Genomic DNA, 13,349 nt, shown 5'->3' with positions numbered 1-13,349 from the left:
GCCCTCATTAATGTTTTGGTTGCACCTGTGTTGTTTACCCTGCCTTTTAGACACAAAAATGGCTGCTGTGGAAAAAAAAGGTAAATTTAAATTGTTACCAATTGTACCAGCATGCCCTAGCATGCCTTAACTTGACTACAGAGATATGCCATACATACATACATTATTATAATTATGATGATGATGATCATGATGATTTAAATCTAATTTTTAAAATCACAACACAACATTCAACCTTCCATTTTAAGTTATGTGCTTTTTGCTTTTAAAGTACATTTTACACCAGTAAGTACTTCCACTGAGGTAAAGGAACAGCAAAATCATAATACTACTTGAGTCGGAATTTCCAGCACTCCATCTACCACGGAACTAAAATTACTTTGTCCTAGGGGGCATGAATGCATGAATGGCTGCAAAGATGTGAGAAGACATGTAAGTATAAACAGACAGACATAATGTAGGATCCATATTGATTACAACTAAGTGTCACATGACCAAATGATCGTACATTATGGGAATTTTGGCATTATTGATTGTATGAGGGCAAAATTATCCTACAAATGTGATAATTATCGTACACCTGGCAATGCTGTTCGAAGGTCTGGACCCAGGCAACATAAGATCGACCCACGACACCCCAAAATGGGTGGGCAGGATAGCGCATGACATGTATGCGTATTATTTCCTTGGGAGGCAGAGGGAGTTTATTTATCTAACTTCTACTGCTGCATTGTAGGAAACATACTGACTGGGTTGATCAATCATAGGGTTTCATAGCATATGGCAGCTGCTCTGTTCAGGACCTCCAAGTACTGCAGCGGGTGGTGAAGATGACCCATTCCATCACTGGGACCTCTCTCCCATCCATAGGACATCAAGTACCGTAAGCATTGCCTGAGTAAGGCCAACAGACCCACACATCCCAGCCATTATAGCCATTATATGTTCTCCCTCCTTCCATCCAGTAGGTAGTAGAGGTACATGAAATACTGGACCACCACACTCGGGGACAGTTTTTGCCCCAAGACATCAGGCTCCTGAAACCAGTTCATGTTCTGTGTCACATAGGTCTGTGATTATTATTACACACTTTATTGCATAATAGGCTCAAAACAGTCAGGATGACATGCGCCTACTTTGGGCATCAGCATGGTTGTCTTAGGTGCGTCATTATAGAAGACAAATTTGAGAGGACGGCACCAAAGATACCCGCACACACCAATGCCTCTGGGCTGGAAAAGTCTCAATGAACAGTCCATAGGCTGTTCATTGAAAATATGTCTTTTTATTAGACATCTGTGACAAAAAGTGCTCAAAGTCCAAAAATAATAAGTGAATTAAAAAGCAGCAAACGTTTCAGTTGATCAGACTATCCTCAGTGCTACTGGCATCAGTGTTTCACAAGAAGATTATAGGCAGATCCCAAGGAAGGTGCACTTTTTTTGCACTTTGAGCACTTTCGTCACAGCTGATTTCTTGAATAAAAAGACATAGCCTATATTTTTGTATCGATCTCAGCCTGTGGACTGTTCATTGAGGCTTTTCCAGCCCAGAGACAGTGGAGTACGGGTATCTTCATTGCCGTCCTCATAATTTATAGGCCAGGCTACCATACGATATCTATATTATTTATCTTATATCTACAGGCATATATCCTACATAATGGTATTGCATAATACAATACATTATAATATATTGTAAGCCTAGAGGCTACATTAAATATCTAGGTAGCCATCAGATCAGATTTTCATTATGACATTATTATCTGCTTTTTAGTCCATCATGTCTTTAATATTGTTTCTTTTTTTACTATGGCTATCCTGAAGATCTGAAGAGTAGAACATCAAAGGTCTCACCAAGAAGGCACAGCAGAGGATGTACTTTGGCGGCTGAGGAAGTTCAAGGTGCCAAAGGCAGCATTGGCACTTTCCTACACCGCCATCGTCGAGTCCATCCTCACCTCGTCCATCACCGTCTGGTATGCGGCAAGGACATCTCCGGACTGCAGTGCATCATCCACCGTGCTGAAAAGGTGGTCGGGTGCAGCCAGCCATCCATTCAGGACACACTGCAAGGATGCTAAAGCGGTCTCAGAAAATGATGGCCGACCCATCCATGACATAAACTCATCAGGGTCCTCCTTCATGGCAGAAGACTGATGTCTGGCAGTACCAGAACCTCCCGTCACATGGAGAACTGCCATCCACCTCTTTAATGAGACCCGAAAGCCCCCACAAATCAGGACTTTGTCACTCCCTCCCCCCTGAGCAAAACCGTCTCTGCAACAACTGGGGTCCCCCCCTTACTTGACATCTTACATGGACATTTTACATGATGGACATTATCCCATGGACATGATCCTACCCCCCCATTATATATCACTGTAAAGGATGTTTACTTTGCACTTTATAATTTATATTTAGAATTTTAGCTTGTTTTCTGTTTGATCCATCTTTTGATATTGATGTGATCGCTGCGCTGCATACTGCACAATGTCAAATTCCTGGTTTGTAATATGATGACTCACTATGGCAAATTATCTTGATTCTGCAAGTAATCATTTCATTGCAATTGTGCTTGCAGCAATATGACAAACTTGAACTGTATCACCTGCAAGCTCACAAATACCAACTCATATCTACCTCCTTTCTCGTGGGTATTCATTCATCATGTGGACTGTATTTCATGCACCATCAGTGCCGCATTGTGGCCCCTACCAGTGGAACAGTTTCAGGGCAGATTGTAGAAATAACGGGCGAGTGACCTCGGCCACGCACACTGCAGTCATGCTAGCTAGCTAGACGGTCTGGAACGCACCCAACAACACATAACACGCATGCGCGCGGCAATTACCCACGGTGACGCACGCTCGCTGTTGTCGTTACCAAGCGGGAAGAAGGGGGACAGACAGCGGAGGTTGCTGCAGGACCAGCCTCTGTTTTTCTTTGCTATTTGGCTGGTTGGCTGGCTAGCTAAATAAGAAACATGCCTCGGGAAATCATAACGCTTCAACTTGGACAATGTGGAAATCAAAGTAACGTTACATTAAAAAAAAACGTACAGTTTAGCTAGCTTGGCAGATCTTACCTCGCAAGCTAGCTTGCTAGCTGTGCAGACTCAGAGGCTTGTAAGTTAGCTTAACGTTAGCTGAAATGGATCTGTGTCATGCTTAACTGCTAGCTAACGTTAACAGCTTTCATCTGCTAACCACAGATACAGTACATGAACGTTATCAGGTTTAACTAACACTGTTTTCGCTGGATCCTATTCGTACGTAGCGTATAGCACACAATGGAATATGAGAGCTAGCATTGCGTTACTAACGTTGCTAGCCAGGAGCAACACAAGGCACTACAGTTGTCAGTAACCTTATGATTTCTGCGTTTTCCATCTTTGCAGTTGGTTTTGAGTTCTGGAAGCAGCTGTGCGCAGAGCATGGCATCAGCCCGGAGGGGATTGTTGAGGAGTTTGCAACTGAAGGGACCGACAGAAAGGATGTATTCTTCTATCAGGTACTGGAGCATCCGTGGACTACATGATTCTGTTCGTTCTTCTGTCATAACATGCAGTACTAGCAGGGAATTTGACATTCAGTAATCTCAGTGTATAAGAGAAGATAGATCTATTGATGCAGGTGGCCAAACTGTGTCTCCACTCTCTTCCACACATGCAGTTTTCTGTTGGTAGAGGCAGTGACACTGATCATGTGTATGTTTGTAACTGCAATGTAAACCACCAGATGGAGCAGTTGCAGTGTAAATGGAAGCAGCATCGCCCTTGCAAGGGCAAAGTAACCTACAGACTGCAGATCATGAACACAGTTTGATGTATTTTGCTCAGTATTACCACCTAACCCCTACCTGTCTGTCTATAACCCACAGGCCGACGATGAGCACTACATCCCTCGCGCCGTTCTTCTGGATCTGGAGCCCAGGGTGATCCACTCCATCCTCAACTCCCCTTACGCCAACCTGTACAACCCAGAGAACATCTTTCTGTCTGAGCATGGCGGAGGAGCCGGGAACAACTGGGCTAGTGGCTACTCACAGGTGATTGTCGGAAATGCCACGTATTGATTCACTCTGTGTAGTTAATCCCAATTGAAGAGATAAACTGAATAAATCTAAAAATGTGCTTTCCCAGGGTGAAAAAATCCACGAAGAAATCTTTGATATCATTGACCGGGAGGCGGATGGCAGCGACAGTCTGGAGGCAAGTCCAGATTTTATCACAAGGCAACTGGCCCTGTTTCACACTTGTTTCATGAGGGTTTACAGAGTGTGAGGCTGAGGGTGGGCTGGTCAGGGCTGTGACAGTATGGAAATCGGGATAAACCCTGCCCACCCATGAGCTACTGAGGTGTATCATTGCATCAGGAGCCTAAACCAAACATGGCAGACAGTATGACAATAGATAAAACATTGCAATTATTGTTGTTAGTTTTCATGAGTGGTTTATTTCAGATTCAACCCGTGGGCTTCATGCTCATGAAAACATTCACTTACAACAAAACAAAATATGAAATCATAAAAGGCGGTTATGGCGTCATGCCTCTCTATTGATGCAGTAATGCTTGCTGCTCGTGTGAGGAAAGGCTAATCTGCAAGAGTTTGGGTGGCCTCCAAGACCTCCTACACCTCTGTTCACACACTCTCCTGCATAAGGAGAGCTTCAGACCTCCTACACCTCTCTTCACACACTCTCCTGCATAAGGAGAGCTTTAGACCTCCTACTTCACACACTCTCCTGCATAAGGAGAGCTTCAGACCTCCTACACCTCTGTTCACACACTCTCCTGCATAAGGAGAGCTTTGGGGGGGAAACGAGACAGGGGACAGCTTTTTCTATCTGTACAGAAGAAGAGATGATTTGTGATTGTAGCCATATGTGACTAACGTGAAACGAGTCGACTTGTAGTTTTTTTCTTCTTTCTTTCAGTCTCATCCCGTTGCATTTCTACCCGGGTAGAAAACGGACCTCCTTTGAGCATAGAATTGAGTGACTTGATTGAAAGTACTTCTAAAACGGGTGCCCACGCATGTCATCTTAAAACCAGCAAAGCCCCAGCCACGCCTCCAGTATTATTCAAAGACTTTTTTCTCTTTTTTTTTTTACTTTCTTCAGCTGTAAGCCTCCCATAAAACAACACTGGCGTTTCCCCTTGGAGGTCTGCAATTTCTCTAACGCATTCACATCATGACCCCACATTATTATTGAGTGTGTGCATTGGAAGGTGGGCCGAGCTGTGTGTGTGTGTGTGTGTGTGTGTGTGTGTGTGTGTGTGTGTGTGTGTCCGCGCGCAGGGTGTGGTGTGTAGGACGTCTGGTGATAATAGCTAGGCAAGCGTAGAAGGCAGGTATTATAGGGCTGACTTGGGGGGGAGAGGGAGCCTATTTGTGAGGTGGGGCTGCACTCCCATTTATATAACTGCCTAGGAAGAGAGGCAATTGCTCACCCACACACATTCAGCTCTTTGCATCGGTAGAGTATGCAGTAGGCTTAACACAGACGTGGCACCTACAGTATGTAGTAGACTTAACACAGACGTGGCACCTACAGTATGTAGTAGACTTAACACAGACGTGGCACCTACAGTATGTAGTAGACTTAACACAGACGTGGCACCTACAGTATGTAGTAGGGTTAACACAGACGTGGCACCCGGCTGTACATTTGTCTTGAAGTGTGAGTAATAAGTCACCTCTTCTCTTGGTAGGGGTTTGTCCTGTGTCATTCCATTGCTGGGGGGACGGGCTCAGGGCTGGGGTCCTATCTGCTGGAGAAACTCAATGACAGGTCAGCACACACAGACACCTAGCTGAAAAAATTAATTTCTTTAGGTTGGACCAATAATAACTGAATATTGTTGAATAATCTGAATTCATGCCTCATTCTACAGTCGTGCCACTTAATTTCCTGTGGTCTGGTTTGTCAGATATGCTGTACATCATATTATGCGCATGTGTGTTTTTCCACATCTCTAGGTACCCAAAGAAGCTGGTGCAGACTTACTCAGTCTTCCCCAACCAGGATGAGATGAGTGACGTGGTCGTCCAGCCGTACAACTCGCTGCTCACGCTGAAGAGGCTCACCCAGAATGCAGACTGCGTGGTGAGCAGCAGTTCATGTTCATGACATTGCTGTCTTTGTCTCCTCTACGGGATTAGATTTGTGGTGCCGGCTCAAACTCTGGCGCGTTTACGTCTGTAGTTTGGCTCATTTCTGTAGATGAGAGCAATGACGTTTGACCTCGTGGCTCGTGTGGGACCAAAGAACCGCACAGCACCACATGAAGCTGTGAGTCAGTGTGGCGTTTGTTCATAAGCCCTGGTTCACTTGTAAATGTGCAACGCAACCGGACCAAAGAAAACAAATGTGATAATCGCATACTTAAAACAGGAAACAAGAAATTATTTTCCTGGGAAAGGGTTCAACCAAATTCCCAATAAAATTATACTGTGATGCCAGACTCTTACATGAATTTGGCTTCGGGATTTCTTCTGATGTAAGAGGGGGGTTGTATTGGGTTGTAAATACTCGTTAGGAGTGTAACAATATGCTTACAGTTTTGCTATGTCTTACAGGGTTATCATACACTGTTGTGCCAGAAATGGAGCTGACTTTCAAAAACAGTTGCCTATACTGCGCTGGGCAAGTTTAGGCAAGGCCTGTTTCAGTTTTAAGGGATTTGAGGGCTTTAAATGGATAGTGACTGTAACTTGAGTGTGGAATTGTGTGGTTTGTTTATTTGGTTACCCAATTGTAGCTTGTTGTCATTTTAAATTATTCAAATTCAAATCTTTATTGTCCACAATGTGGAAATTTGCCTTCGGCTTCGCAGGTTGGTTAAGAACACATCATAATAAATCACAATATATACAATAAAATAACACAACATGCACAGTACAGACAGAGACAACAATAACGGACGTGGTTCCAATGTGAATGATGTTTACGAAGTTAACAAAATTATTGCATTTGGTTTGAAAGACTTTGTAAATGTTCTTGGTTGCTGCAGCGGCTCTATAACATCTTCCTAAGGGCAGTTTTGTGCTTTCTTTAAAAAGGGTCAACTAAACATGGTAAACTAAAACTGAGACAAAAAGGCCAATGGTGTTAAAATACACTGTCGTACATTGAAACAAACCTTTAAACTAGATTGTGAAAATACTAGAATAAATAAGTAAAATAAATAAACAAAGTAAGGACATTTCTCCGGCATTTCTACTTTTTTGTTGTATCGGAAACGTAGCGGACCGTTACACCACTGTGTCGTATCCGAACCGTAAAATTTTGTGAACCGCGTTACACCCGTAGCCTCACTGCTTACGTGTAGCCGGCTAATAAGGGAGTAAACCTCAGAGCCAACGTTGAGGCATTACACATGTACGCTTATTAAATCTCAGTCTTAAATTGATGATTGTATTACTGTCTGAGATGCTCTGACAGGCTAATGGTGTTTCCTCTCTTAATACCTACTTCCTCCAGGGTCTTGCGTAAGGCCCTCACGTTGATTAAATTAGCCAGACAGCTAATAAAATCTGACCGAGACTTGGTGGCCCTGTTGCGACTGTACAGTGTGCCTTTTATGTTCAGCCGTCGTAAACAACAGCACACTGTGTTGCTTCTTAAGAGCTTCCCTGACTGCTTCATTACTCTAAAGCGCCAGACACCAAGTCGGCCGTCAGCGGGCGGCCATGTCTCTCTCTGGTGTTTGTGGTGTATCTCGCACTGTTGGCTCTAGTCTGCTTTGTCGGCGGCTTTTCCGCGTCGGGTCGTTGGTGAGAGAAATCACTCTGATTGGCTGCTGCTTTATATCTCATCTGATCATTCCAAAACACGGATACTTTCCCGATGACGTGCCTTTGGGAAAGTCCATTAAGCCTCTCGCTGCAGGATATCACCCATTTAGTGCGGTTTCTCTTTTCTTCTCTTTCTTATTTTTCCACCTCCACCTCTTCCTTTCTTCTCCCACAAACGAAAGGGCTGACATACGCCAGGGCCGTTTGCAACTTTTTATCAGACATATTCTCGATTAGAAGACGTCGCTATAATTACGAAACCTTTAAGTGAGCGAAATGGCTGCTTTGTTTCATGAATCAGGTCTCATGCTGCAGGCGCAGAACGTACGTGCCAGTTGCCCGTCGGCTGTGGTGTTTGCAGTGTGTTCACCCTGTTCCAGTGCTGGGAGGAATCTCGGCCTGCTCTCTCCTCTTGGTTTGTTTGATAATTGCCTTCTGTCTTTGTGTGTGTTGTGTGTCAGGTGGTGTTGGATAACACGTCTCTAAACCGCATCGCCACAGACCGACTGCATATCCAGAACCCCTCCTTCTCACAGATCAATCAGCTGGTGAGTGACAGATGTCATATCCAGAATATATCCAGAACCCCTGCTTCTCACAGAGCAATCAGCTGGTGAGTGACAGATGTCATATCAGATATATCCAGAACCCCTCCTTCTCACAGATCAATCAGCTGGTGAGTGACAGATGTCATATCCAGATATATCCAGAACCCCTCCTTCTCACAGAGCAATCAGCTGGTGAGTGACAGATGTCATATCCAGATATATCCAGAACCCCTACTACACACAGATCAGTCAGCTGGTGAGTGACAGATATCATTTCCAGATATCATCTCCAGAACCCCCCCTTCTCACAGATTAATCAGCTGGTGAGTGACAGATATCATATCCAGGTATCATATCCAGAACCCCTCCTTCACAGATTAATCAGATGGTGAGTGACAGATATCACTCAGGCTTTCATCTCCTCCGGTTATGTTCCCAGGTCACAGTCATCAGCAGGTGTTTCACACGGGACCAGTTTGCAGTCTCCCTCTGTTTGACAAAAGCCAAAACAAACCGTCTGAGAGAGACATGATGTTCTTGCTCGTGGCAAAAATTACAAGATTTACAAACCAGTTTGGCCACTTGCACGTCAGACTGGATTTCAGCTTGCTCACAAATGAGTGACACATACTGTAGGTGCTTAAAAAAAGGGTTTGTCAGATGTGTCACTGTTGGTTTGCTTTCAGGGAGCCTGCACTTCAACAGTTTGAATGTAGGCAATATCTCTGCAAGCTCTTTCCAAGCTTTGTCTCTAACTAACCTTTTCGACATGCAGGTTTCCACCATCATGTCTGCCAGCACAACCACCCTGCGTTACCCAGGATACATGAACAACGACCTTATCGGTTTGATTGCATCCCTTATCCCCACACCCCGCCTCCACTTCCTTATGACTGGGTACACACCGCTCACCACTGACCAATCGGTGAGTTCACTGGCCGGACGCAGGGATCCATTTTTGATGAGTGATACAGTGAAATGTGATGTTGTGCTGCTTTTGGGGCTGTGTGCTTCCCCAAAGCTTTCCACTACCACTCCTGTCCTTCACTTCCTCACCACAACCCATCTCGGTTGTATCATATGAGACAAGAAAAGTGATTCAGCATCATTCATGAGATGATCTCATCCCATTACACATATCAGGAAATTGATCTGGAAGTTAGGATTTGGAAGGTTTATTTTATGGTGCACTGTTCAGTCAGTATAATTCCATTTGCAAGTCTGACTTTAGTCTCTGCTTTTGCGCAAGATGCTTAATGTATTTATTGGTGTATTATTGGTATGTTGGTACTTATTTTATCGCAAAATTTGATTGTTGAGATATCTGTATATATATATATCTCTCTCTCTCCCTATATATATATATATATATATATATATATATATATATACCGTGTGTGTGTGTGTGATGCAAATTAATAGACTGTGTGTAGACGGTGTGTATGTCCACAGCCGATCAACTGAATACCAAGTCATTTGGAATGACTCTCCCTCCTGTTTCAGGTGGCCAGTGTGAGGAAAACCACCGTGCTGGATGTGATGCGGAGGCTTCTGCAGCCCAAGAATGTAATGGTGTCCACCGGCCGAGACCGACAGACCAACCACTGCTACATCGCCATCCTCAACATCATCCAGGGAGAGGTCGACCCCACACAGGTAGGTGTGCGTGCCTGTGTCTGGGTGTCAACGTGCAGTGTCAGGCTGTCGCGTGATTTCTAACCCCACATAGGATAAGCAATAACCACGCCCTGTGGCGCCGGGATTGGCCAGGAGCAACACTGGAGGGCACGCAGCCCAGCGATTTCATGAACCAACTGAATAGCTCTTGAGAACAGACAGCGATATTGAGAGCGGACATTGAAATGAATTATGGTCACCTACCTTCCTTAGCATAGTAATAATAATAATAAGCATAATAATTGTAATCTACACAATGTACACAATCTACAAAAACATGCAATAATATAAATGGTGTTGTGTTCACGTTCATAGCTCATATAATATAATGTATCATATCGTTAATTTCAAGCTCAATTCTTACCCAGAGAAAAGGTACAGCACTGAAAATGTAGCAATAGTTTTTTAAACATCTTTATTTTAAAAGATGAAAAACCCCAGGTGCTTTAGTCCCAAGCTTCAATGTTCCTGGCCAATCCCGGCGCCACAGGGCGTGGTTATTGCTTATCCTATGTGGGGTTAGAAATCACGCCAGGCTGTCGCCTCAAGCATTCCAAATTTCCTCAAATCCACAAACATGTTTGGAGACATGCAAACGCTTTCTGTGAACTCTAGGTGCATAAAAGCCTCCAGAGGATCCGGGAGCGTAAACTGGCCAATTTCATCCCGTGGGGTCCCGCCAGCATCCAGGTGGCCTTATCCAGGAAGTCCCCTTACCTGCCCTCCGCCCACCGCGTCAGCGGCCTGATGATGGCCAACCACACCAGCATCTCCTCTGTAAGTTAGTTTAGTCACCCTAGGCCTGTTCACTTGCATTCTGTTCTAGTATGTATTTACAGAGTAGATTTACTAACGCATGAGACCTGTGTTTGTTTTGAGTAAATAGCAGTATAGTAGTAGCAGAAATTGCGTTTTGGGTTGTTATGCTGCAAAAGTAGACCTTTTCTTAAAATACACATTTTCTTCAGTAGTTTGAATCATGAGTTCTCAAGATCAAGGAAAATGCAGTCCAATGACACCATCATTGCCTGAGATGGCTGTAAGAAACTTTTATGGTCAGTCATGGTGCAGAGCCTATTTTAAACTTTTTTATCTATTTTCCCCTTCATAATTCTATACAGGGAAATTACTGTCCATAAAATTTGATCTCAGCCATCTCATGGAAGTACAGTTTAATGATGTCATATGATTGCTTTTTCGTTTATCTTGACAGCTCATAAATTCAAACTAAAACGGTAGGAGAAAAAAAAATCAGAATCACTTTTATTGCCACAGTATGCAAGTTACATACGAGGAATTTGTCTTAGCGTCTGTATGCAGCGTAGCGGTCAGGTCAATATACAGAGATAAAGAAGTAGGAAAGATAACCAAAGACAATCACAACGTTGCAAGTGCAATCAAATCAAATATATACAATATGTACATGAATGGAGTAGTGTTCTGTGGATATTAAATATGAATTTGCATTGACATTTACATGAAATTTACAGTTAAAAAGTTAAAAAGCTTGGGAAATTGGAGAAAAGTCAGGATAAGACAGATCGGTGCAGTTTGGGCATGACTGGTCCTGAAGCTCATCTCCTGTCCCTTCTGTCGCTGTCCCCACAGCTGTTTGAGCGGACGTGCAAGCAGTACGACAAACTGCGTAAGCGCGAGGCCTTCCTGGAGCAGTTCCGCAAAGAGGACATATTCAAGGACAACTTTGACGAGCTGGACAACTCTCGCGAGGTGGTGCAGCAGCTGATCGACGAGTACCAGGCCGCCACGCGACCCGACTACATCTCCTGGGGCACGCAGGAGCAGTGAACGCACTTCTCGCCCTGCGGCAAAAAACGGCAGTAGTAACTCATTAACAGAATGTATGACTATTTTGATCATTGATTACATACATGTACTTTCTGTAATAAAACATCTAAAAGCAAAAATCATATTAGATGGTCCTTGACATGCGAAAGTTTGAGAACCACTGATGTAGACATTTGGCTACCGGCCCTCATCTGAGAAACATTTTATTTATAGATAGATTTGATGTAGCGTGGAATGGCATAGCCGGTTAAGAAGAGTTAACAATACCTACTCTCACTGCACTAACCAGTAAATTAAATGGTGAAATTTAAAGTATGACTGTTTTTTTCTGGGGCCTTCTCAAGAACCACCGGATTCCCAAACCCCATTTAAGTAAAACAATCCTGCCCTAAGAGTGATGGTAAGAATCCTGTCGCCTCGAGTTTGTGATGAAGAATCAGCCTCTGTATTTCTCTCCCTGTACAAAACCCTTACGGATGGGTGTTAATATTTTGACGTTTTCATTTCTCCTCCTCTCTACCTTTCCCCTCTTGTATTGCAGTCTTTCTTTATCTGTTTTTAAACAATGTTACAAGAACCTGTTGCCTTGTTTTGGGGTTGTTTTTTTATACCGAGTGCAGTCTTATCTTTTTTGTGCTGTTGATTTACAGTGTGCAAGCCTACACCGCATATGAAATGTTTGGGTTAAGTCATGGGATTAGGATTGACAGGATGTATGGCATGATGGTTAATCACATTCTCTCTTGAGTCCCAAACATTGCTGCTGTTTTCTCATAAGTACAACCACACACACAATCACAATCATTAACCCATAATGATCATCAGGATAATCAGGCTCTCGTAAAAAAGAAAAAGCTGATTTATTGCTGCAGTGCATGCCTAACGAGGTCATCATAATTTGACGTTGGGTTTAAGCCAGAAGCTGGTGGTGATGGTGTCATACAAACCGCATCGGCATCCAGAAAGCAGCTGCATTTGTGTCACCTATAACAGAGAGTCACAATTTGCACAGAAGGATGGAACTAGTTTTAGCACTTCAACCTGGGAAGTTGGTTCCTCTGTATTCTCATCCAAATGTATATACCGTACCATTGGCCTGTTGGACCTGTGTACAATGAGGAATAAAGATGTTTTCTACCATTTTTGTATTTTCTTGTTGGCATTGGTTTCTGTAGGCGAGTGTTAAAGTGGAACGTGCTCAGCAGGATGAGAAGGTCATTTTGCATCTTAGTCGTTCAACCAAAGCTCTTTAAGTTGTGTACAATGTAATGAAAGCCCGTTCTGCCCCTCACCTGCTGGAGCTGCTGTGTATCAGTGGCTGTTCGTCTAACGTTAAGGCTCATTACCACAGGGGAACGTAGAGAGCTGCTGTGTATCAGTGGCTGTTCGTCTAACGTTAAGGCTCATTACCACAGGGGAACGTAGAGAGCTGCTGTGTATCAGTGGCTGTTCATCCAACGTTAAGGCTCATTACCACAGGGGAACGTAGAGAGCTGCTGTGTATCAGTGGCTGTTC

At 43.8% G+C, this 13,349-nt stretch overlaps 1 protein-coding gene across 1 annotated transcript; it reads left to right on the top strand.

Moving 5' to 3' along the window:
* The first annotated feature begins 2,894 nt into the window (after positions 1 to 2,894).
* On the top strand, positions 2,895 to 12,964 carry tubg1 (tubulin, gamma 1). The gene is made up of 11 exons (XM_083648619.1): positions 2,895 to 3,034; positions 3,400 to 3,512; positions 3,882 to 4,049; positions 4,144 to 4,212; positions 5,717 to 5,796; positions 5,985 to 6,111; positions 8,264 to 8,350; positions 9,126 to 9,275; positions 9,854 to 10,006; positions 10,643 to 10,804; positions 11,636 to 12,964. Exons 1-11 carry the CDS (start codon positions 2,986 to 2,988, stop codon positions 11,831 to 11,833), a joined length of 1,356 nt encoding a protein of 451 aa, XP_083504745.1. The 5' UTR covers positions 2,895 to 2,985; the 3' UTR covers positions 11,834 to 12,964.
* The last annotated feature ends 385 nt before the right edge of the window (positions 12,965 to 13,349 follow it).

This window comes from Poromitra crassiceps (assembly GCF_964638095.1).
Source record: "Poromitra crassiceps genome assembly, chromosome: 13".
NCBI lineage: Eukaryota > Metazoa > Chordata > Actinopteri > Beryciformes > Melamphaidae > Poromitra > Poromitra crassiceps.
Note: the sequence above shows the minus strand (reverse complement) of the source record. Positions and strands in the feature narration are given on the sequence as shown.